At 39.7% G+C, this 27450-nt stretch overlaps 1 protein-coding gene across 1 annotated transcript; it reads right to left on the bottom strand.

Annotated features, from left to right (window-relative positions):
- Positions 1-5084: 5084 nt before the first annotated feature.
- LOC149022330 (uncharacterized) lies at positions 5085-7605 on the bottom strand. Its single transcript, XM_089147590.1, has 2 exons — positions 7052-7605; positions 5085-5163 (listed from the first exon to the last, which is right to left on the bottom strand). The coding sequence occupies exons 1-2, from the start codon at positions 7603-7605 to the stop codon at positions 5085-5087; spliced, it is 633 nt and encodes a 210-aa protein (XP_089003716.1).
- Between the last annotated feature and the right edge of the window lie 19845 nt (positions 7606-27450).

The following is a 27450-nucleotide window of genomic DNA, read 5'->3' as shown; positions in this document are numbered from 1 at the left end:
TGATTATATTTTGTTCATGATTATGTTATTACATATGTGGGAGGATGATTTCCTCGATACTTGTTCTTCGGGGCTGTGGATCACACACTCGGATATGCAAGATAGGATACCGGCTGGGTGGATGTGACATGAACCCTAGACAATCATATGTGCAAAATCAAAAGAAGAATCTAGCAAATCGGAGATCAAACGGATCTAAACGGCTGAATACACAAAGCTGTATTCACTTGGTTGACTGGCTTGGTTGATTGACTCAGTCGACCAAGCAGTCGACCAGGTGAACAGTAACAGGGCAGATTTTGGATTTTTTATCCAAAACCTAGCTTTCGGGACTCAAATCACTCCAAAATTTGAAAGGAATGTTAGGAACAATATACTAAGACTATCTAATGAAGATTTAACATACAACAATGATCAAATCAAGAATCCCCAGTTTGAAACCATAATTTCTAAATGCTAAAATCATGGTCTTAAATGAAATCAATTGCAAATGCAAAGGGAAATCAAAGATTTAATCAATAGAATGATGAGAAACAATTACTAACATGTAATTAGACCTAGCATACTAGAGAAATCAGTTTAATGGATGAAATCATGTTGCTATGAAGAAAATCATAGAAATGCAAGGTTAAGAATCATGTATAAGAAACATAGCATTGGTAGAATAGAAATGTGGGTTTATACAAATCAAAGAGACAATAGAAGAGGTGGTTGCAAGGTTGCAGAACCTTCTTCATAGTCCCAACAGCAAGAATAAGAGGAGGTAAGAGTATATTAGAGAGAGAATGAGAGATTACATACTTTGGAGATGATCTTGGGAATGAGAGACAAGGAATAATGTAAGAACACTTCACCACTACTAAGGAGAAGTCTTAAGAGGCTCGTCCCACATTCTCAGGAGGTCTTAGCAATAGAATAGGGTCCTAACTATGAAGTCTAGTTAAGTAGGGCATAAAATAACCTAAAAATCAGCTTTTCTTGGATTTAATAATCACTTGGCTGACTGGCTTGGTCGACTGGGTTACCCGGTCGACCAAGGCAGTTGACCAAGCTAGGACAGCAACTTCAGACAGGGAAATGAAAGGCCAGATCAACTCAAAATCAATGGGGCTTCTTCCTACATCTCAAATGAATAGTCGAGGTCAGAGAATTACCTTCGAATCAAGTCCGGAAGCACATTAGGTACATCAATTAAACTCTCCTTCTTCAAGGTGCAATTTCTTATCAAACACTGACAATGCATCCATGTATGGAGCACCATCATCAATCTCCATGGGTTCGGGGTCGAACACCATGTCTTCTATTGAGAGGGCCCATAGTAAGCTTCTTCCTCCACTTCGGGTCTTCGGACCTACAACATCATGGTTACCTGGTCAAGGTCAGGGTTAGGCTAGGGCTGGATTTCACATTCTGCCCCCTTAAAAGAAATTTCATCCTCAAAATTGAAAGCGTACCTAAGCTTCCAAAAAGATGAGGAAACTTCTCCTTCATGTCTTCTTCCTTCTCCCATGAAGCTTCTTCAGGGGTATGATTCCTCCACTGAATCTTTACCAAAGGAATGGTATGATTCCGCAACTATTTGTCCTTCTTGTCTAGGATTTCGGCTGGCTCTTCATCATAGGAAAGATCAACACTAAGTCCTTTAGGTGCTTGTTGTAGTATGTGTTCTGGATTCTCTATGTACTTCCGAAGCATCGACACATGAAACACATTATGAACTCCAGCAAGAGATGGGGGTAAGGCCAAACGATATGCGATGGGTCCAACCTTTTCAAGAATCTCAAAAGGTCCGTTGATCCGAGGGCTAAGCTTTCCTTTCACATTGAATCTCATCACACCCTTTACAGGTGATACTTTTAGGAAAACTTTCTCTCCAATCTAAAATTCCAAATCGGTCCTTCTCTTATCTATATAGGATTTCTGTCTAGACTGAGCAGACTTAATCCTTTTTCTAATCATATCAACCATCGTACTTGTAGCTTCAATCATTTCCAGACCCAAGACTTTTCTTTCACCGGTCTCAGTCCAATACAAGGGTGTTTTACAAGTGTTACCATACAAAGCCATGAATGGAGCCATGCCTATAGTCGCTTAATAACTGTTATTATAGGCAAAATCAACCAAAGCTAAGTGTTCATCCCAATTGCCACCCATATCCACAACACAAGATCTAAGCATGCCCTCCAAAATTTGAATTGTCTGCTCAGATTGTCCATCAGACTGTGGATGATGAGTTGTGCTCAGATTCAACTGCGTTCCCAAGGCCTTTTGCAAACTATTCCAAAACCTTGAGGTGAACCTAGGATCACGATCAGAAACAATACTTACTGGCACTCCTTACAGACGCACCACATTGTCCACATAAAGCCTAGCTAGCTTATCCAAAGTATGAGTGATCTTCATAGGAATGAAATGGGCTGATTTGGTCAACCTATCAATGATGACCCATACAATATCATTACCTTTACTTGTCCGAGGCAAGCTAGTCACGAAGTCCATAGAAATGTCTTCCCACTTCCAAGTAGGAACAGGAAGGGGCTGAAGTAATCCAGACGGAGGTTGACAAATGGCTTTCACACACTGACAAGTCTCACACTTGGCCACAAAATCTTCCACATCGGTCTTCAAACCAATCCACCAAAAATGTCCCCTTAAATCCTTGTACATCTTGGTACTTCCTGGGTGTACTGTGAAAATAGACTGGTGTGCTTCCTTCAATATTTCCTTCTTAATTTCTTCAACAGCCGGCACACAAAGTCTACCTCTAAACAATAAAGCACCATCCATAGACATACCAAAATCAGGGACCAACTCAGGATTCAAAGAAATCTTCTCAATCTTCTCCTTCAATTCCTAATCAGAACTTTGTAGAGCAACAATTCTGTCTCTAAGGGTGGATCTTGCCGACATGGCAGAAAGAACAAAATCTTAACCTTCAGGAACAATTTCCAAACCAAGTTTCAAAATCGAAAACAACAAAGGTTGACTCAAGGCATTCAAGTCCAACACTTTCTTCTAACTTTTCCTGCTAAGAGCATTAGCAACCACATTCGCCTTACCAGGGTGATACTGAATGTCACAGTCATAATCAGAGACCAATTCTAAGCATCTTCTTTTTCTCATATTCAGCTCCTTTTGTGTAAAGAAGTATTTCAAACTTTTATGATCTGTGAAAATAGCGATTTTCTCACCATACAGGTAATGTCTCCAAATCTTCAAAGCAAAGACAACAGCGACAAGTTCTAAATCATGAGTGGAGTAGTTTTGCTCATAATCTTTCAATTGCAGAGAAGCATAAGCCACCACCTTTCCATGTTGCATCAACAAGCAACCTAAACCAATCTTTGAAGCATCAGTGTAGACTGTCAAACCACCGAAATTATAGGGTATAGTCAAAACCAGGGCACTTGTCAATCTAACTTTCAACTCTTGGAAATTCTGCTCACACGCTTTGGTCCACACAAACTTCTCTTATTTTTTAGTTAGCTTAGTCATAGGGGCAGCCAACCTAGAAAAATTCTCAGTAAACCTTTTGTAGTATCCCGCCAATCCTAGGAAACTTCTTATTTCCGTCACGGTCTTCGGTCTTTCCCAATCGGAAACTGCTTGTACCTTCTCAGGATCAACATGAATACCTTCGGCTGAAACCACATGGCCGAGAAATACTACCCTTTAGAGCCAAAAGTCACACTTGCTAATCTTAGCATAAAGCTTCTTTTCTCTCAGCCTTTGCAAAGTGAAATTTAGATGTTTTACATGCTCTTCTTCACTCTTCGAGTAGAACAAGATGTCATCAATGAAGACAATCACAAACTTGTCAAGCACATCATGAAATTCTTGGTTCATGAGATCCATGAACATAGCAGGAGCATTAGTTAAACCGAAAGGCATAACTCTAAACTCAAAATGACCATATCTTTTTCTAAAAGTTGTCTAGAAAATATCACTTGACTTCACTTTCAACTAATGATATCCAGACCTTAAATCAATCTTCGAGAACACGGCTGCACCTTTCAACTGATCGAAGAGATCATCAATCCTGGGCAGTGGATATCTATTCTTGATGGTCAACTTGTTCAACTCCCGGTAATCAATGCATAGACGCATGCTACCGTCCTTCTTCTTCACAAACAAAAACGGAGCTCCCCAAGGTGATACACTAGGCTGTATAAAACCTCTAACTAAGAGCTCATTCAGTTGTGTTTGCAGTTCTTCCAATTCAGTAGGTTCTATTCTATACGGAGCTTTAGATACCAGAGCAGCCCCTGGAATCAAATCAATAGAAAACTCAACATCTCTATCAGGGGGCAGCCCTAATAGATCCTCCGGGAAAACATCCACGAAGTCACTAACACCTTTGACTTCTTCAAGCTTCTTCTCTTCCTTGACCTTGCTTCCAGGTGAAGCACTTTCCACTAATGCACAGACTTGCAATTAATGCAGTCAAAGTCTTCTTACTAATCCTTCCCTTCTCACCTTGAAATTCAAAAACTTAATTCCCACACATCTGAAATTGAATTCTCTTCGACGAACACAAAATTATAGCATTATGGGATGTCAGCCAATCAATTCTCAAAATCACATCAAAGTCCTTCATGTCAAAAAGTACTAAATTCTCCTTCAGATTCTTTTCAAAACCAAAACAGGACAATCTTCTAACACTTTATCTAGTTTCACAACAGTTCCAACAGGAGTACTAATCATCAAATAACTAGATAAGTTCTTGGGTGTTAGGTTAGTCTTCTTAACAAATGCAGATGAAATGAACGAATGAGATGCACCCGTGTCAAATAGAACAAATGCAAGTATAGAAGTGACTAACAATGTACCTGTTACCGCATCATGGTTCACATTTTGTTCAGTACCAGATATATTGAACACTCTACTAAAAGAAGGGGCAGGAGCACTCTTCACTGTAGGGGCAAATGGCTGAACCGACTTCTTAGGGAAATTGTGAGCAAAGTGTCCATTCTGCTTATAGTGAAAGCAAGAAAGGTCCCTTGGTCCAACTGGAGTAGCTACTACCGGAGGCTTTTGAACCATGGGTCTAGGATTCACAATCCCAGGCCGAGAAAATTGCACATTCATTCCAGGTCTAACTCCACCAAACTAACTATGCTGACCTGCATGAGCAAAACTAGAACTCTGACATGCACTCCTTGGCTGAAAGGCAGGAGTGGGATATGGTGCAGGTCTCATAAAACGTCGATCAGTGCAGTCAACAAATCCAGGGTTCCTTGGGTGCCAAGGCCTCTAAACACGGGCATTCTCTTTCTCCGTTTCTTCCAGTTTCTTCGAGTTCTAAAAAACCTCAGCATAGCTCTCAAGAGGGAGAACAGTGAGATATGCTTTGTGATGAGCATATTTATGTGTGAAATCTTAGGGCATAAAGCATGCATTTTACACACTTAGAGTGGAGCTACCTTGGGTTTTATGTTGTTTTTGTAGCTTTTAGGACTTTTTAAGATTTAAGCAAATATTTGGAGTTTTGGGTATGAATCATGCAATTCTACACGTCAAGAGGTCCTTTCAAATTCTCAAATGTGAAAATGGGCCTGATCTGGAGCATGATGGGCTAAAGATGTGAATATGGGCCAACTCCGAAATATTTAAGAGATAAAGGCAAATTTGATCTACGGCTGAGATTATAAATTATCAATCAAATCTACAGAGATATTATTAAGAGAGTCCAAATGGAGAAAAGAGTCCTTGCATACCTCAATATCTTATTTCCTATTTGTGATTTAATTAAAGAAAGAAAAAGAGGAAAAAGAATTATATTTAGAGAAGAGAGAGGCAAAAATCCCGTTTCTGAATGTCTCTGTCCAGTTTCGATCAAGCGCTTCATCAAACGGTCATCTTGTGTCCGATCATGCTGATTTTTGGAGGATATCTTCATGACTTCTTAAACCTCAAATCCAGCGGTGTAATTGTTCATCTGATCTCTCTAATTTGGTTCAATTAGTACGTCAAAACCCTAATTGGATGAGTTAGATAGGAACCCTGAGTTTGATTCAAATTCTGTCAAGATTCATATCCCATGTAAACTCTATAAAAGGAGAGCATACTCCATCAAAGGGGAACGTTTTTTTGAGCTTAGTAGAAGCACTCTTTCTTCTCTCTTCAGTTTATTTAGGCTTTCTCTAGTTTTCTTTGCTTGCATTTGTGAGATTTAAAATTTTAGATTGAATGTTTAGGTTTAATTTTTCTATGTAATGCAATTCAAGTTCAAATATCAAGCTTTAAGATTCGTTTTTCTCTAGGTCTAGCAATTTCAGATCTAGATCAAGATCATTCTAGATCTAGATCTGGTTGTTAGGGTTGGTTGAGATTCGAATCGTTTGTTCAATTCGCAAGTAAGTAACCTTCTTCGATAATCTTCTCTCCTCCCTCCATTCGTGCTTCTATCTACCCCTCCATATTCTTAATTTAGGATTTACTTTCAACATTTATTTATTGTTCTCCCTTTCCCTGGGTCCTTGATCAGAGATGCCTACAGTCGTGCCTCTCTTTGATTAAGGTTTCCCTTTCATTTTATTACTCTGTTATTTACTTTATGTTATTTACTTTCTACAATTTACTTTCTGCATTTATTTATTGTTCTCCCTTCCCCTGGGACTTTGATCAGAGATGCCTACAGTTGTGCCTCTCTTTGGTTAAGGTTCCCCTTTCCTTTTATTGCTTTACTTATTTCTTTTTTTGCAATTTCCCAGATCGGTGGACTATAAGCTACTGCAAAGGGTCCACGGTCAATGTCATTATAATTATACTCCCCTTCCCTAGATCCAAAGCTGACACTCAGATCACTTCCCTTTTATTTTTATTTATTTATCATTCGCATTTTTTTTGCCTTTATTAATTATATGTTGATTATATATTAGATGTATAGATTAGGACCATTCGTTTAGTTTAATTAAGTAATTAACAAATTTTAATCATTGCACTCTCGCATTATCATTAAGATGTTAATTCTAAAGTGGCATATCTCCTTGAGATCGATCCGTTAGATACACGATACCATGCGCTTGCGGTTACTTTTAATTTCACAAACACTTTGATTGCTGGCCGCAAACCTTTAAAGAACTTCTTTGCCTTAGCGTTATCGGGCTTGATGGAATCAGGAGCAAAGAAAAAGAGTTCTTCAAACTTTTGCTGATAGTCCAGCACAGACATAGATCCCTGCACAAGAGCCATGAACTCGGCTTCTTTGGCATCCTTTACCGCTTCGGGGAAGTAGTTCTTACAAAAAGCTTCCTTGAACAAATCCCAAGAGACAACACTGGTATGCAGATCCTCAAGAATAGGCCAGGTGGAAATCCACCATGCATCAGCTTCGTGCTGAAGCTTCTGCTTGGCAAACAGAACTTTCTGGGCTTCAGAACATTTCAAATTTTGGAAGGCTTTCTCTAATTCCCGCAGCCATTTATTCGAAAATAGAGCATCCTTCGTGATACCAGAGAAAGAAGGCACTTGCAGCTTTAAGAAACTCTCCATTAGTCGGGTATGCGGAGTTCTAGCAAACCTATCTGCATTCGAGACTGCAGCATTAGGGTTCCCATTCACACCAGTGTGAGTCTCATTGTGAAGGGTCATGAAACCTGTCATCATCTGGTTGAACTAATTGGCTTGCTGCTGCATCATATTACTCATGACGCTGGCAATGTCTTGGAAACTTTCAATATCTGGAGCACCAGGAATGTCATTGGTGGTATGACTATTCTCTTGAATCTGCTGGTTAGAACCACCAGCGGGTACCTCTTCATTGTTGGTGCTTCCGGAACCAACGAGACGATTCCTTAGGACAACCATTTTGCAAAACCAAAAGATAACAACATCGAAATTCGAAGATTCGTCAACAACCACTTGACCATATGATTAGAATGCTTAAATCATGCTTAGAATCATCAATATAGTAAGCAATCAATCAAACAATGGCCAAAAATCCAAAATTCCAACAAAAAACCATCATTTAGCTTTCAGCCTTCAGCTGGTTGACTGGTCAGTCGACAAAGCAGTTGTTGCACACGAAAATTTGGTTTTAAATCACATTTCCCACTTCAAACATCATTTCTAACTCATTTCTTTTGAGAGAGGGATCCGGAGAACAATCTTGCAAGGGTTTTCAAAGTGATTCCAAGTTGTTTAGAGCTTTAACAACAACAACACAACATACATTGATCATCACAACAAGATAAACAATATTCATCTTCTTCTCAAATTGTGTTCTTTGCTTAGATTTCTTGAAAAACCATGTTATATTTGTTGTTCTAGGTTAGAAACATGTTTATGCATGCTTAGCAACATATTTCCATAGTTTTCTTGCAAAAACATACCTTAAACATCAAGTACAAACACAAACAAGCTTTTGCTATCGCTAACGCAACCAAAAATCCCCAATTTAGTAAAAATTCGATTACTCTCAAACCGCTAGAAATTTTAACACCAAACCAATTGCTACATGATAGAAATGATATGCTAGATGTACTCATGCAATTCGTTTCAATCAATTTCAACATTTCCAAAACTCCTATTTTTGACCTAAATGCAAAATCCCATTTTTCTAGCTTGCTAAATTTTTTACTTTAGACCGAGATTTTGATGGATTTTCTATTCCAAGTATTGTGCACATGCTAGTATGTTTAAATCGAAATTCCGCCAAAATCAAAAATTTCCAAATTATTACGAAAATGCCCTTCTTGCTGAATTTATTTTGGTAATATCTCTAACATTCGACTTCTTTCATTTTCTCTATAGATATAGAGACTATGCCACCTAGGGGACGACAGATTGGTGCGAGAGGAGGCAGAGGCAAAGTACCACTACAGCCACAGGTTGAGGTTATCGATCGACACCGCTTCGTTACACCACAGGCGGAGTTTCTTTATGTAGTGTACTTTGGGCACTGTCGCATCGAGTATGGGAGGCTACTACAACTATGAGAGCTTTCGATCTTTAGGATCAGACAGAGGTTCGATACTATGAGGTGGACACACTTGTTCACAGATGATCTACCAGTGTACCCGGAGTTAGTGAGGCTGTTCTACAGCAATCTGACATCGTTTGAGGAGGGCTTAGGAGCAGATTTTCTTCAGTTGGTTGTAGAGAGTCAGGTCAAGAGGGCACAGATCAGGTTCACTACACGTACACTTGCAGAGATCTTTGGGGTACCTTTCTACCCACGTGCTTGTGTATGGATACCAGTAGGTGAGGTGCTAAACAGACATATTCTCCCATATGAGCTTCATGAGATCTGTGCTACACTATGGGATAATGATTGCTGTCACCGTCCACGGATCAGTGGTAGGATGACTCCTTCATCTAGGGTTATCAGTTAGATCGTGGGTCGGAATAACATTCCTAAGGCCGGACATCACTATAAGGTGTCAGTGATGGATGCCTTAGTCATTTATTCGATCTACATGGGGTTTGAGATAGATTTGGCTTACATCATACAAAACGCCATGATCGAGATCGTCGAGCATCTGAGTACTAGGAATCTTTACTTTGGGCGACTACTAATGCTCATCTTTAGGAATTTCGGGGTGTACTGGATGACACAAAGGTGACTGCTACTAGAGATATGGGTTATCCCATCGGAGCTATGACCATCGGATTGATGTAGCTAGATGATGCTGTGAGATCACCAGGTCCAGAGGATGAGGATGAGTCAGAGTATGAGGATGAGGATGTCCTAGTGGATGAGGGATATGCTGGTCCAAATACAAATGATCAAGTTGGGGATGACATGGAGATGCACGAGGCTAGTCATCATGAGATTCCTGCACCACACTTCGAGGTCAGAGGTCCATCACGTGCAGTTCCTAAGACACCAAACTTGTATGCTCAGATGCTTTTCATGACTTCCATGCTGGAGAGGATGGAGGTTAGGCAGGAGCAGATGTTCGGTATGCATGAGAGGATGGAGTTGAGGCAGGTACAGATGGAGTCGAGACAGGAGCAGATGTAGTCTCAGCTGACTCGGATTTCAGATGATGTTAGGGCACTCAGAGATCAAAGACGGTTTCCTAGATAGATAGATAGATAGTACTAGGATTTCATTTTATACTTTTCATATGTAACTTGTAAAATTTTCTTAATCTTAATGAAGTTTACTTTTGTTTCACTTTATTATTGTGTGTTATGCACTTTCTTAAGTGATGTTTGTTAAGTCATAATTATTGTGTATTATCCAACAAACATATTATACTTCATTAATTTAGTTTTTAGTCCAAGTGTTCTATTATTTGCATCTAAGAATACTTGAGTCACTTTTGGATCTATCACTCAGGAATGTTCCGTTATTGTTTTCTGTGGTTAGGATTTCCTTGAACTTGGGGCTCTGATTCCACTCTGTTACATCCACCCAGTTGGTACCCTACTTGGCATACACGGTGTGTGATCCATAGCCCTTAGGATCAAGTATTGAGGAACCAACCTCCCACATATACAATAACATAATCATGAACAAGATAAATCAACATAATATCATATAAACAATGAAATCAAGATAAGAATAAGAGAGACAATATAATCAAAGTGCGAAATTTAAATGATACCAGTTACGAAAATCATGTGTAGAATATATGGAGAAATCATTCCCCAAATCGCAGCGGAAAAGTAGTTCAAATATCATTAAGATTACAATCCAGTTTTCAAAAGAAGGAAATAAAGGGATAAACATCTAAACTAATGTTTCTTCGGTCTTATACAAAATATCCTCATAAGTATAAACAAAAGACACGAGACATGGCCGACTTCGCTCCAAGGTGGGACTAATCCTGGTATGCAGCATAATCCGTCGAGGGATCTTCAGAGTAATCTTCGTGATCGCCATCACCTTGATGGTAGTATGCCTCATCAACGGTCGTCTCATAGTAGGGGCCATCAAGCTCTTATGTTCCTGTAGGATAGTCTAACAAAGCATTTGCACAAAAAGGAGTGAGTTCAAAAGAACTCAACAAGGCAATTATTCCATAATAACATAAATAACATGATACAAAACATAGCATGATGCAATATGGAATGAAACAGACAATGCATGTATGAATCTAACTCTATGTATGTTGGTCTCTATAGGCAGACATGCTTTAAGTCATAGCACCGTACTTCTTTGGATCAGTCTCGGTTACTCGGCTCCGGTTGGTAATGGGTCGTGCATCCCTCGGGACAGTCCATGGCAGGAGTTTCAATCACTGCTCTCTCACATCAGCGTTTGGTATAAGTATTGGCACATGTCAAGGTAAAGCCTATCCCAATGCAATTCATCTACTTAGTCATATCAAGTCAAATCCAGATACTTCCCCTATGGCACCAACCAACTCGGTTCAGTATCCTTCACACTAGAGTCATGTATCCTATGGCTACAACCAACTCAGATTACGGACTCATCAACCCTATTGGTCATCCACAAATAGTATACGGGAAGCTCTCACGTCCTTTCACAGATATAACCCACTGGTCTCGAGCGCCCGTGAGCCCAAGTCTAGCTATTTGCAACTCTACCAATAAATGGCCTCTCGTGAGTATCTGCAATGTGATCTATGTCCTCTCACGGGTTGGTTACCGATCTTGAGCGCTCACAAATCCACATTGCTACCACGGGTCGTTCGGTCTCAATACCCTTCCGAATCGGGTTTGATACAACAAGGACATCCTAGCCAAACTCCGCTAGACAAGCCCTATGTATGACATCCAATAATCTGGGAAAGCATCCAAGGGCACCATCGAAAATATCCCATTCTATTCCCACTGATGTCCAAGGACAGAAATGTCAAAAGGACATTCCCCCATCCCAAATCATACTTAATGTAAAACCCAGCCCTAACCTTGACCCGGAAACCTTGTTATTTGTAGGTCCAGTGACCCGAAGTAAAGTAAGAAGTCAGCTTTGGGCCATCCCAGTGGAGGACTTGGTGTCTGGCTTTGAATCCATGAAAGTTGATGATGAAGTTCTATTTATGGAAACTGAATCTTGATGAAGATCTGATTAGTTGATGGACTTGGAGTGCTCTCTATCTTGGTTTGAAGGCATTTCTACCTTTTAGGTAAGTCACTTGACTTGTGTGCAAAACCCCTTTAGGATTGGATTTGATCTGGGCCTTCAATTCCCTGTTTTGGTCTTCTTTGTCGGCATTGGTCGATCGATTGGTCGATCGGGCCAATCGACCAATCCACTCGACCAATGGGTGCTGTCTTTGGCAATTAGGTTGTTCTTGCTCTATTTAAGTCCAATCTCGAGTCCACTTCGTATTTGCTGCCTCCAAACTCTCTAGAACGAACCAAAGACCTCTGCAAGTCATCTCCCTTGCATCCTTGGTGTTTTCTTGACGGATCTTCGTCGAAACTCTTCTTTTTGCATCAAAAGGTATGTCTACTCTCTCTTCTTCTCCTCCATCTTTGTTTTTCTTTCCTTTTTGAGTTGAGACAGTAGAAGAGATGCTGCATTCTCTGTTGCAAACATCTCTGAACATGTTCTCATGATCATCCTAAGGATTTGAGGCTAGAACAATGATCTTAACCAAGATCATTGCAAGCTTTTGAAGGAATCATGATCAAACCATGATCTAATCTTGTTAAACATCTGATTTGAATTCTGATCTCTTTGGATCTTCTATGATTGATCATGTTAGTAGTTAATTACTGTGTTTTCCTTCCATGATCCATAATCTATCAATTTCTAGTTGTTCTCTTCTACCATACTATGTGTTCTTCATGAAGCATGGTAGTTACATATATGGTAGGTTTTATTTCCTTATTTAGATTTATGCTTCTAAGCCTTGTTCCTTGAAGATCTAAGTATGTTTTCATGATACCATTACCTGAAGCAATGATCCATCCTCCTATTGTTCTTGTCTTTGATTTCTATTTCGAATTCATCAAGATCCATGGTTGATCTAATTATGGTAACTTTTTGTTTCCTAATTTGGATCTTGATATCTTGATTTGATTGGTGTTTTGAGGTCCCCTATATGTTAGAATACTACTGATGTAGTTTACCCCTTGATTAGTACCCTTTGAAACCACCAAATTCGGATTTCATATCTTAAAACTCTGCTTTTTTTTAGGCTACTGTCTGCATTGGTCGATTGATTGGTCGATTGGGCCGATCGACCAATCCACTCGACCAATGAGTACAAAGCAACTCCGGAATTGGTGTGTTGGATGTTTTGGTATCTTTTTCTGTTAGGGATCTTTCCTAATATGTTGTATATACTTGTTTAGGACCTTCTTCTCAAGTTTGCCAAGATCTTACTTGATTTCTTAGGATTCCTTTGCGAGTTATAAAAGGTAAGGATGGTTATTTCCTTAATTACATAGATAGCATGAATCTAGTTTCTATATTTGAATATCATAGATATGATTCCTAAATTAGATTCTTACAATGATATACTACTGTTGCATAACTTTGATTACGGTAGCATTACTTATTCATATTGAATTGATTCATGTATGATTTACTTACCAATGTTATACAAGTGATTGTAATTATTGATTTCTTTCCATATATGAAGTTACCATATATGTGATGATATGAATTGATGCATGTGTATGCTTAAGTATGGTTTGGAAAGGAGAGGTGTCCTTTTGACACTTCGTCCTTGGACTACTACGGGAATATTATGGGATGTTTCCGGAGATGCCCTCTGGACACCTTCCTAAACTGTTGGATGACATATCTAGGATTGTCTAGTAGTGTTTGGCTAGGATGTCCTGTTATGTCGGACCCTAATCGGAGGGGTATTGAGACCGAACGACCCGTGGTAGCAATGGGGATTCATGGGCGCTCAAGACCGGTAACCAACCCGTGAGAGGACAGGAATCACATTGTGGGGGCCATTTATTGGTAGGGTTGCATATGGTTAGACTTGGGCTCACGGGCGCTTAAGACCGGTAACCAACCCGTGAGAGGACGTGAGAGCTTCCCGTTTACCATATGTGGATGATCAATAGGGTTGATGAGTCCGTAGTCGGGGACTATGAGGACTCTAGTGTGAAGGATACCGGAAAGGATCGTCGGGGACGAGGAATGGAAGTATCTCGGATCGACTTGATGTAACTAAGTAGAAGACTTGCATTTGGCTAGGTTTTACCCCGACATGCGCCAAGACTTATACCAAATGGTTGTGAGAGAGTGTGTTGACTTAACCCCCTGCCAAGGTTTGTCTGAGGGATGAAGGACCCATTACCAATCGGCTGCTCAAGACCGGTGAAATGATCCGTGAGAGAATCCAAGATATCTTAAATGGTTGAGGATGTGAGTGGACTTTCCTAAAGAAGTACGGTGCTATGACTTAAAGCATGTCCGCCAATAGAGACCAGCATACATAGAGTTAGATTCATTCATTCATTGCTTGTCTCATATCATATTGCATTTATGATTGTTACGGAATCCTGCCATTTATGTTATTATGGATTTTAATCGCTTTACCGAGTTTCTTTGAAACTCATTCCTTTATTGTACAATGTTTGTTAGACTATCCTGCAGGTACTGAGTATTATGACGGTCCCTATGAAGAAGCGCAAGGCGAAGAGGCATATCTCTAGGAAGGTGATTGCGGTTACCACAATTACTCTGAAGATCCCGCGAGTGGTTATGCTCCGTACGATGCTTAGTCCGACCATTGAGTGGAAGCGTCCTTGTGCCATTTATGAGATTTACACTTATAAGGATGTTGTCTATAAAGTGGAGAACAATTTAGTTACCCAATGTACTTGCTACTGGGATTAGATTTTGTCTAGTTCATTCTTTTAGAGCTACTTTTCCGCTGGTTGTAAAGTGGGATTTTTGCCTCACTTTACTTATCTGTTTGACACTCTGATTATATCTATTATTCTGATTCATTTATGATTCATTCTTTCTTTATTGAATCTATGGTTTAACTTCCGCACTTTTATTATGATTGTTCATGATTATGTTATTGTTTATGTGGGAGGTTGATCACTCGATACCTGATCTTCGGGCTGTGGATCACACTCTCGGGTATGCCAGATAGTGTACTGGCTGGGAGGGCGTGACACTTAATCAATCACATTCCCGGTTCAATCATAACATACACAAATGATATTTCATCATATAGAAAAATATATTGTCACACCCCACCCGCCAGTCTCGGTTACCTGCCCGACAACCCGTGGGAGCGATCCATCACAGGATCCACGGTTTTAGTCTATCAACAATAATAAATACAAATAGAGATAATCAAGAGAAAAAAATAGTTCAATTAATGAATTAAAAGATTACAGGAGTCCAAATACTCCAATAAAATAATCAATGAAAGAATAATAAATCAAAAGAATACGAGTTCAGCGGAAGCAATTCAAAAAAGTTAAATTATTTTCTTTCAAGTTTCTTTTTCTAAAGCTAAGTAATGTTTTTCATGAATTTCTAAAAAGGGGGTCCTCCAGTTCTTCTCCATTCGCTGAGCAAACTAACTGGTGACTTGTCTCCTCCACCCATCAATGGGTGTGATAAGTGCATTCCATGCACTTGCAGGAGCTCCGGCACAAGCTATCGCCATTTCCCATTGTCGGTGCCACATCTTCTTCATACGGGAAGGTTCCTTCATAGGAAACCAATCCATCTTCCGACACATTTCCTCCATCTGCGCAGACTAATAAAACATATACAAATAAAAGAATGAGTTCTGGAGAACTCAGTAAGAACAATAACAATTCCCATCCATATGTCCAAACAAATCAGAAATGCATATAGGATATGTATGAGTGCTAACTATGCAAGTCTCTAACAGTTGACATGCTTTAAGATATAACACCAGCCCTCCTCTGGGTAGGTCGAGTCACTCTGATCCGGCAAGGACTAGTTACCTCTGTATGGATTCTGGGTAAAATGGAAAGTCCACACCTGGCTCTCAAACCATGGCTGGGGTTAAGTCAACACTCTCTCACCATAGCCATTGGCAATGAGTACTGGCGCATGTCAGGGTTTCTAATCCAATGCAAGGTCATATAGGTAACATACTACATGAAGTCCAGATACATCCCCTATGGCATCAACCAACTTGGTTCAGTATCCTTCACAACCTAGGAATGAGAATCCTCACGAACTGGCTACCGCTATTGGACTTCATTCCATAAACCTATGGTCATTCACATATTATTGGGGCAGAATGCTCTCATGACTCTTCACGATACCCGATCCATTCCTTGGACGTCCATGAGCCCAACCCTAACATATGCAACCCTACCATTTATATGACTAACAATGGACCAACGTCACATCACTGTCATCACGGGTCATCCGCTTTCAATTCCCCTACCGAAAGGGTAGTAGCATGTGGGGTACCTAGCCATGCAACTCTAGACTCTACCTAAGTATGTCATCCAGTAGTTATGATAGTGCTAAAGACATCAGCAGGCATGTGTCCCATACCACAACCTTCTGCCCAAGCTAAGATATCCAAATAGAATATCTATTCCATCAGAACCACATACTAACCATCATCAGTATATCACATTCATAACCATCATAGTATATCACATTCATAACAATCATAGTATAAGTAAAGACAGTGTAAATAGCAGTCATATAACAAGATCAGCATATGAAACATGATTACAGCAGTATATAGAACAAAAGAACAGTGAAGGAAGACACTGGACTAGCATGTTTAAGTCAATTTATAAAGATAGGATTGTATGTCCTTACCTGCATATAAGTAATTCGTCCGTAAAAAGAAATCCATAAACAATTATAAAACTTTCTCTTCAAACAGAGAACACCTATACACAAGGTTACAATAAGGTATAAGTCAAATGAATCAAATCAGATCAAAACCAAAAGCCATTTGGTCACTGTGTACCAGCCGGTCGCTCGTGCCAGTCGCTTAGGTTGAGCGACCGCCACTAGTGACCGCCCCAAAAACAATAAGTTTCAGATCCGAAACTCAGGCTTTTGATCATCCGTTTTCAATCCGGATTTCAAGTGATCATAGTCTGAATCTCGAATCTAACACTCCTATAGCCAATGGGTGAAAGAAAACCTAACAATCATCATAAATGGATTACCCAGAAACCTTCCCTTGATCAGATCAGCCCTTTTCATGAAAGCAAGGTTTCATTTTCAGATCTGATCTAACCAAGATCACCAAAAGGATAGACAATGCAATGGAAGGATCAAGAACAACCAAAGATGAACACTAAACTACCTTAATCATAGCAGGTGGTGAGACATAAGTTAACAGGGAACCACTTACCTCAACTAGATTGACTATGAATAACAATAGAACCTTCTAGGACTCTAACAGCACTTCAGATCTGCTTTCAGCACTTCTCCACAACCGTCTAACCTCCAAAAACGGTAACCACGAATAAAATATTCGTATAATAGGCGAGGGTTACTATTTATAGAAGTCACGGGGCAAAATAGGGCAAAACCCTGCAACCAGGCGGTCGCTTGGTTCAATCGACCGCCACTAGCAACCGCCCCCATGTATTTTGCTATACAAGGGTGCTTTTGCCAGGGGGTTGATGTCCAAGTACAACCTAGCCCTAAAGAAGACATGGGGGAGATCTTACCTTCATTCCGGACATCTCCGGACATCACTTGCCTTCCAGAAGTCCAACTACCAAGCAAAGCAAGCTCTTCAGTCAGAGAATCCAAATCCATGGGTTCAGGGTATGGATCATGGACTTCTATCCGAACACTCCACAAACTTACCCGACTAGAACTTCGGGTTCTCGGACCTGCAATACGAATCCCGGGTTAGAAATACGGGGGGTGTTACATATATAATAACATGGTCAATTGCACATGTAATTAACATAATGAATATTCATGATCACAAAAGAATACATAAATATGGCATTCTTGTACTTGAAGTACTTACAGCAGTCATACAATGCTAAGAAATACAATAATGAAGTGAATCTAAGAAGTTCCCAAATTAGAAACATGATTCGCATAATATGTATAATTATGGTACAACCATCCTTACCGTAACTCAAATCGAAGATGGTCCGAATACCAAGGAGAATGGTCCCAAGGTTAGTACTTGAACCCTAGACAATCATATGTGCAAAATTAGAAGAAGAATCAAGAAAATTGAGGTCAAACGGATCAAAACGGACAAATACACAAAGCTATATTCACTTGGCTGACTGGCGTGGTGGAGTGACTCAGTCGACCAGGTGAACAATAACGGGGCAGATTTTGATTTTTCATCCAAAACCTAGCTTTCGGGACTCAGATCACTCCAAAATTTGAAAAGAATGTTAGGAATAGTATACTAAAACTATGTAATGAAGATTTAACATACAACAATGATCAAATCAAGAATCCCCAATTTGAAACCCTAATTTCTAAATGCTAAAATCATGGTCTTTAATGAAATCAATTGCCAATGCAAAGGGAAATCAGAGATTTAGTCAATAGAATGATGAGCAATAGATTAGAAACAATTACTAACTTCTAATCAGTCCTAGCATACTAGAGAAATCAGTTTAGTGGATGAAATCATGTTGCTACGAAGAAAATCATAGAAATGCATGGTTAAGAATCATGTATAAGGAACATAGCATTGGTAGAATAGAAATGTGGGTTTATACAAATCAAAGAGACAATAGAAGAGGTGGTTGCAAGGTTGCAGCACCTTCTTCATAGTCCCAACAAAAAGAATAAGAGGAGGTAAGAGTAGATTAGAGAGAGAATGAGAGATTACATACCTTGGAGATGATCTTGGGAATGAGAGACAAGGAATAATGTAAGAACACTTCACCACTACCAAGGAAAGGTCTTAAGAGGCTCTTCCCATGTTCTTAGGAGGTCTTAGCAATAGAATGGGGTCCTAACTACGAAGTCTAGTTAAGTAGGGCATAAAATAACCTAAAAATCAGCTTTTCTCGAATTTAATAATCACTTGGCTGACTGGCTTGGTTGACTGGGTCAGTCGACCAAGCTAGGACAACAACTTCAGACAGGGAAATGAAAGGCCAAATCAACTCAAAATCAATGGGGCTTCTTCCTACATCTCAAATGAATAGTCTAGGTCAGAGAATTACCTTCGAATCAAGTCCGGAAGCACATTAGGTCCATCAACTAAACTCTCCTTCTTCAAGGTGCAGTTTCTTATCAAACACTGACAAGCATCCAAGTATGGAGCACCATCTTCAATCTCCATGGGTTTGGGCCCACAGTAGGCTTCTTCCTCCACTTCGGGTCTTCGGACCTACAACATAAAGGTTAGCAGGTCAAGGTTAGGGTTAGGCTAGGGCTGGATTTCACAGTTTGACCTGAAACCATGGATATTTATGATGGTGTTCCCCTATGGAAACCTTTCTTGATTTGGAGTTGAACTACTCATTGATGAAGGAGAGCCTAGTTGTTGGACCTAAAGCCTAGTTGGACATGGTTTGAAGGCATCCCTCAATGCTAGGTAAGTTGTTTGAGGATTTGTGAGAAGCCCATCAAAAGATATTGAAGTTAGGCCCATCAAATCCCATTTATAGAGTTGTTGATATGGTTGGTCGACCAACCAATTGACCAACAGGGTCATTATGGTCAATTTTGGTAATCCTTGTATATTTGAGACTTTTTATGCTACTTAAAGGGGGGGGTTTCACTCACAATCAGTTCTAAGCCTATGGAGAATGTGGGAAGAACCCTAGAACCTCTCCTCTAAAGCCAAGGAAGATCCTCAAGCATCAGTTCGAGTTTCTTCATCAGTTCTTCTTCTAAAAGGTTAGTAATCGATTCATTTCTTCTTTGATTTATTCTTTCTTCTATACTTCTGATCTTATGATTATGAGAAAGGTATTACACTACTATAATGGCCTCTTCTCTGATTCTATTAGCCCTAGAGTGAATCCCCCAATTCACTCTATGTTCTTGAAGCCATATGGCGATGATTCTTGAAATTAACTTTACCTAAGATCTTGATTACTCCCTCTTTGTTTTCTACTGATCTTGGTGATTGTGGGAAAGGTCTCAAATCAGTGCTACAACCTTTCCTTTTATCCCCATGATTGTTGGGTTGATCTCCCTATTTTTCTTTGTACCTTGAGAATTTGCTATTGGTTGATTTTGGGAGGGAACCCTTGGATAACCCTCATGAGAGGAAACCAAATTAGGAAACCCTAATCCTTAATTAATTGTTAGACCCTACCCAATACCTTTCTTGATTTTAAAATACTATTCTTTCTTTCTTAGAGTGAATCCCCCATTCACTCTATATTCTTGAAACCATATGGTGATGTTCTTGTTTCTTGATTTTACCTGAGTTCTTGATTACTCCCTTGTTATTGTTTTCCTACCAGAGTTGGTGATTGTGGGGAAGGTCTCAAACCATTACCATGACCTTCCCTTGTGTTCCCATGATTGTTGGGTGGATCCCTATCTTTCCCTTTGCTCTTTTGTGAGCTACCCTATGCTTGTTCTTAAAGAAATTGGGTTATCTTCAAAAAAGGTTACCCAATTGAGAACCCTAATATTTATGTTATTTTGGTGGATCCTCCTCAATGCCATTATTGACTTTGAATTACTAAACCTATGTTTCCCTTACCCTCTGTGAACCTACCTTGGGTTATTTTGAGAACTAATCTAGGGGAACCTTCAAGAAAGGATATTCAATTGAGAACCCTATTTTCTTTTATTTGTTGGAACATCCCTAAAGCTTTTCTTGATTGTGATTTCTTATTTTTTATTCCCTAGGGTGAATCTTTATTCTCCCTAGTCTCTCCATGAGATCCATGGACTATTTGAGATGAAACCCTAACTTTTATGGCTCAATCAAGATCCTATCTTTTGACCATGATTTGATGCTTTGACCTTCTTAGATAGTCTTAATATGTCCTAGGAAGCTCCCTTTCGAATTTCGGAGCAATCGGACTTCAAACGAAGAAGTTATGATCACATTAGGGTTTTATACCCCATTGGTCTACTAGTTAGTCTACTGATCCAATCAACCAACCAAGCTGCCAACCATAATAGCAGCTTGTTTCTTCATTTGATTTGATCCGTTTGACTTCTAATCTTCTAGGCTTGTTCTTAATTATTATTATATGCTTGTTTAGGGTTTATTCTCTAGTCTTGAACCTCTTCCTCATTATTCTACGGAATTCTATGAAGTTACTTAAGGTAAGGATGGTTGATCCCTAATAACCTAATATGCATGTCTTTGATTTAGATTACATGATCATTACTACTGCTGTATTTAATTTTTTATAATTATATTGTTGCTGTAGTTCTTCAACTACAGTAGTACTTGTTCTTATAATTCAATTATTATTTCAATTATGAATGATTATTTACTTATGTTTTGTATTATCAGTTGTGCTTGTGAATGATTGATTGGGAATGTGATTGCCTAGGTTGTGATTTGGGAATGGGGAATACCCTTTCGACGTTCCTGCCTTTGCACACTAGTGGAGGTTGTGACACCCAGCCCAAATCTAGCCCGGAAACCCGATCTATTTTGGGAGAAGTAGGGTTTGTTTAATGTTGACTTTGAAGTTTGACCGTGATTTCAGTTTTACTATCTTTTAAAATCTTAGGAAGCCATGTCAGACCTTTCCCTTAGAGTTGATCCAATGTCCCAAAATGAGGGATGATGTCTTTGTAGGCCATCTCAGTAGAAAATATGGTGTTTGACCCAAAACCCATGGATATTGATGATGGTGTTTCCTTATGGAAACCTTATTTGATTTGGAGTTGAACTACTCATTTGTGAAGAAGAACTTGGTTGATGGACCTAAAGCTTAGTTGGACCTGGTTTGAAGACTTCCCTCCATACTAGGTAAGTAGTATGATGTGTTGAAAGAAGCCCATCCAAAAATATTGAAGTTTAGCCCATTAAATCCTTTGTTTTTGAACAAGCTGTCCAGGCAGTGGCATTTTGGTAAATATCTGTTTTGAAGGTTTTCAAAAGCTTTATTTCTTTTAATTTCATGGTAAACTATTCCCATTATGTTTCTAAACCTCTAGATAGTGTGGGATCGACCTTTGAACTTCCTCTTTTGCAACCAATCAACCAACTGGGTCAGTTTGGTCAGTTTGGTGAAACCCTAGTAATTCTTGGACTCTTTGTGCTATTTAAAAGGGGGAACTCCATGTGTTTCACTCTCAATCTGTTTCTAAGCCTTGGGAGAACGTGGGAAGATCCCTAGAACCTCTCCTTCGAAGCCAAGGAAGATCCTCAAGTATCTGTTCAGGTTTCTTCATCGGTTCCTCTTCTAAAAGGTTGGTATGCAATTCGTTTCTTCTTTAATTCATTCTTTCTTCTCTACTTCTGATATTCTGATTTTGAGAAGGGTATTACACTGCTGTAATGACCTCTTCTTTAATTCTTTTAGCCCTAGAGTGAATTCCACAATTCACTCTATGTTCTTGAAAGCCATATGGCGATGATTCTTGAAATTGATTCCACCAAAGCTCTTAATGATACTTTCCTTAATTTTCTACCTATCTTTATGATTGTGGGGAAGGTCTCATATTATTACCATGACCTTCCCTTGTGTCCTCATGATTGAGGAGTTGTTCCCTAATATTCCCTTGGACCTTTGGAAACCAAAAGGGTGAGATTTTGAGGGGAAATTCTTGGGTAACTCTCATGAGAGGGTAACCAATTGGCAACCCTTTTATTTTCTATTAATTCATTGGACCCTCCCAAAACCTTTTTTGATTGTAAATTCTTTGCCCTAAGGGTGAATCTTTATCCTCCCTAGTCTTTTCGTGGGATACACGGATTCTTGTTAGTAAATCCCTAATTATATGATTTGAATTTCTTTCCTTTCACTTTAATTGAGAACCTTATTTTCTCTCATTAGTAGACCCTTCCTAATTCCATTCTTTATTTTGAAATACTAATGAGATATTCCTTTATCTATCTTGGGTTGTTTTTGTGGGAGTTAATTATGGGTAACTCTCATGGGAGGTAACCAACTCTCATGAGAGGTTACCATATATGAAACCCTATTGTTCTTTTATCTATTGGAAACTCCCCAACACTTTTTCAGATTGTGCTTTCTTTGTTTCTCTTTCCCATGGGTGAATCTTGATTCTTTGTTTCTTGTTCCCTTGGGTGATATTTGTGTTAACCTAAACTTGATCACTATATTTTCTTCATGATCCATGTTTAACCTAATTAGGATTTCTAATTATTCTTTCTTCGTTCTTGTTCTTGTTTGAGATCAGGAAAAAGATGATGCATCCTTGCAACTATCTATTCTATGATCTCATCCTATTCTTTGAGATCTATGATCATCATCATGATCTTAACCCTAGCCAAATAAATTCCTTGAAACCCTAACCCTTGAATGATCTTTCTGGAAACCTTTTGTAACCTTCCATGTGAGGGAAACCTCATGGGTAATATTTCTATTACCTAAACTAGATTTCCTATGATTTCTTGTTATTTTCTTGATAACAATCATTCCCTCTCTTTCCGTGATCATAGCCTTTTCATGAGCCATATGTTATGATGAAACCCTAACCCCTTTATTATTGACCTATCTAGATTGATTTTTTCAGACTATGATCTCCCCCATGTCTTCATTTGGGTTAGGTTGTACTTGGTCTTCAACCCCATCAGCACAACACCCTTGTATAGCAATATACATGGGGGCGGTTGCTAGTGGCGGTCGATTGAACCAAGCGACCGCCTGAAGCGACCGCCCGGTTCTGTTTTCGGGGTTTTGCCCTATTTTGCCCCCTATTCGTTATAAATAGCATCCCTTTCCCTATTAATGCATTATTATGTTCGGGATTGCTATTTTGGGCGATTAGGCGGCTGTGGAAACGTGCGGGATTCAAGTCTGAAGTGCTGTTAATGATATGAAACATTTTCTCTTCTATTCTTGGTGATTCTGATTATGGTAATGAATCTCCATCTGCAATTCTCTTCTTTTTAACCTCTAATTGATTTGAACCCATCCCATTTTTGTTGGTGGTTACCCAATCGATTTGTTGTACTCCCTTTCCAATGTTCTTGATGAGATCCTGTCCAGAAACGAATCCCTGCATTTGTTAATGGATAGATCCAGTCAAGGGGAGAGTTTCTGGGTAATCCATTTATGATAATTGTTAGGTTTCTTTTCACCTAGTGTCTCTTGGAGTGTTAGATTCGAGACTTTGGCCATGATCACTCGAAATCCGGATTGATAACGGATGATCAGAAGCCTGAGTTTCGGATTTGAAACTCTCTGTTTTTGGGGCGGTCACTAGTGGCGGTCGCTCAACCTAAGCGACCGGCTCAAGCGACCGGCCGGTTTCCAGTGTCTGTGTAAGTTTGATTTTGGATTTGTTTTGACTCTTGACTCTTATATATTCTTGTAACCCTATGCCTAGGTGTTCTCTGTTTCAAGTAAAAGTCTTATAATAGTTTCTGGAATTCAAGTTAGAAGGATTTTACATAATTACAGGTAAGGACATGCATTCTTATTTATATGCAATTACATATACATGATGATTCTGTTGTTCTATTTACTATTCTTTGATCATGTAACTTGCTGTAATTGTATAAAGCATGTGAATCTTATTGTACACTTGCTGTTTGTGGTATTCCTTGATGTACTTCATCTTTCATGATATTGCACAACTGTTCATGGTATGATAAAGAGTGATTGTAGTGTAGTTGTGATGGAAGGGGTATTCCTTTGGGATATCTTAGCTTGGGATATCAGAAGGCTGTGGAATGGGACACATGCCTGCTGATGTCTCCAACACTATCATGATTACTGGATGACATACTTAGGAGTGTCTAGAATTGCATGGCTAGGTACCCCACATGCTATTACCCTTTCGGCAGGGGAATTGAAGCCGGGTGACCCGTGACAATGGTGACATGACTATGTTTCATCCAACAGCGGTAACCAGTCCGTGCGGAGACTCAGTGGTCCACTATTGGTCATGTAATGGTAGGGTTGCATATGTTAGGGTTGGGCTCATGGATGTCCAAGGAGCGGACCGAGTGTCGCGAGGAGTCATGAGAGCATCCGCCCCAATAATATGTGGATGACCATAGGGTTAAGGAGTGGAGTCCAACAGAGGTATCCAGTCCGTGAGGATTCTCACTCCTAGGTTGCGAAGGATACTGAACCGAGTTGGTTGGTGCCATAGGGGAAGTATCTGGACTCCATATAGTATGTAACCATTATGACCTTGCATTGGATTAGAAACCCCGACATGCGCTAGTACTCATTACCAATGGTCGTGGTGAGAGAGTGTGGGCTTAACCCCTAACCATGGTTTGTGAGCCAGGTGTGGACTTTTCCTTTTTCCCTGGATCCCTACAAAGGTAACCAGTCCTTGCCGGATCAGAGTGAGGAGACTTACCCAGAGGAGGGCTGGTGTATATCTTAAAGCATGTCAGCTGTTAGAGACTTGCATAGTTAGATCTTAGTAGCATTCATATTTCTGCATACCATCCATATCATTTCATCTGTGCATTCGTGGATTATATTGACATATATATGAGAATCGCTTGTTCCTTACTGAGTTCGTTGGAACTCATTCCTTTCATTGTATGTATTATATAAACTGTACAGATGGTTGCACAATGTCGGAAGTTGGAGATGATTCATATGAAAGAGCCTTCTCGTATGAAGCTGATGTGGCACAGACAGTGATACATGAACTTGCAGAGCATGAAGCGTCCTGAAGATGAAGATTATTTAGTTATTCTTTTTGCTTCCGCTGATCTCAATATTACATTTGATCTTCCTTCTTTCGTTCTTTCTTGGATATTTATTGGAGTATTTGGACTCCTGTAACCTTTTTATTAATTATTGCACTATTCTTGCTCTTGATTACATGTATTTGTATTTATTATTATTGATAGACTAAAACCATGGATCCTGTGACGGATCGCACCCACGGGTCATCGGGCGGGTAACCGGGCCGGCGGGCGGGGTGTGACAGAGGTAGTATGGGACATTTTCCTATGGTGCCCCTTGGCGCTTTCCCTTATTACTAGTTGACATACCTAGGGCATGTCTAGAAGTGTTTGGCTAGGATGTCCCTGTTATATTAGACCCAATCGGAAGGGAATTGAGTCCGAGCAACCCATGGTTGCAATGGGGATTTGTGGATACTTAATAGCGGTGCGTAATATCCGTGAGGAGGACATGAATCACATTGTGGACAATCAATACCGGTGCGTAATATCCGTGAGAAGCCATTCATTGGTACAGTTGCAGAAGTGGAACAAGGGCCCCTTAAATCAAGACCGGTGAAATGATCCGTCAGATGAAAAGGGAACTTCCGGTTAACTTGATGTAACTAACCAATAGGGTTGATGAGTTCGTAGTCCAACTTGGTGGCTACCATAAAGATATGTTGACTCTAAGGAGAAGGATACCGGAAACGGGATGGGAGGAATGGAAGTATCGGGATCTAAGTTGATATAACTAAGTAGAAGACTTGCATTTGGTTAAGTATAACCCTGACACGTGCTAGTACTCATACCAATGGTGGTGAGTGATAGTGTTGACCTAAACCCCAACCATGGAATGTCCAAGAGAGATGCCTTGACCCAATTACCGTGGAGAACCCAAAAGATGTGCATCAGAACCTTGAGGGAAGAGTGACTGAGACTACCCAGAGGAGTATGGTGTTCTATCTTAATGTGTGTCTACCAATAGAGACCGGCATACATAGAGTTAGAAGCATATTTGCATTGTCTGTTTCATGGCATTTTGCATACTGTATGATTTTGCTATCATGTGCTGTTATGTTATTATGGATTGAATGCCTTGCTGAGTTCTTTTGAACTCACTCCTTTTGGCAACATCTTTTGTTAGACTTTCTTGTAGGTACTAGTCCTACTGTTGATTATGATGGTCAATACTTTGAAGACCAAGTTGATGAATCTTATGGTACTCAAGGTACTTGCTATGGTGACTACGTCGGTGAAGACTACCAGTACGAGACTGATACTTATCAGGAGTAGTTCGACTATTGCACCTATGTGCCAGCAATGGGAACATAGGAGTAGTTTGTCTCATTCTCTTTTTTATTTTTATTAGATTCATCGAGACTTTAGTAGTTTGTTCCCCTTTTTATTTTGGGAATTGGTTGTAATCTTTCCTTTGTGTTTGATCTACTTTTCTGCTGCTGCTATGGAGTGAGTTTCTGCCTCACTCTACATTTTGATTTATTCTATTGGTATCATTTTCTGCACTCTGATGTTCTTTTGTTATCCTTTTGAGATCCTTTCTTGATTTTTATTATTAAATTACTTGAATACAATGATTTGTTCTTGCTTTTGATTATGTTATTGTGCTAAGTGGATATGATCGTTCCTAAACTTGACCTTCGGGGTTGTGGATCACTCCTATGGGTATTCCAGATAGGGTACCGGCTGGTTGGATGTGACACTAACACTCGATGAACCTCCCGATGACTAATTTTGACTTTGATCACTATTGTGTCATCATGGGGAGTAGAAACTCCTCTTTCATCTTCCTCAGTGAATGTGATTGTTTCTTGTGAATTTGGTC

Source organism: Hakea prostrata, chromosome 3, assembly GCF_041222555.1.
Source record: "Hakea prostrata isolate BN-2017 chromosome 3, UWA_Hpros_2, whole genome shotgun sequence".
Classification (NCBI taxonomy): domain Eukaryota; kingdom Viridiplantae; phylum Streptophyta; class Magnoliopsida; order Proteales; family Proteaceae; genus Hakea; species Hakea prostrata.
The sequence above is the reverse complement of the archived record's forward strand: the minus strand, read 5'-3'. Positions and strand labels throughout refer to the sequence as shown.

What these genes read in the sequence shown, in the direction of transcription:
- LOC149022330 (XM_089147590.1), bottom strand. Translation starts at nt 7,605, where the DNA reads ATGACAGGTTTCATGACCCTTCACAATGAGACTCACACTGGTGTGAAT. An exon ending in TTGCGGCCAGCAATCAAAGT is followed by an intron (nt 5,164 to 7,051) that starts GTTTGTGAAATT and finishes CCTGCCTTTCAG; the next exon opens with CCAAGGAGTGCATGTCAGAG.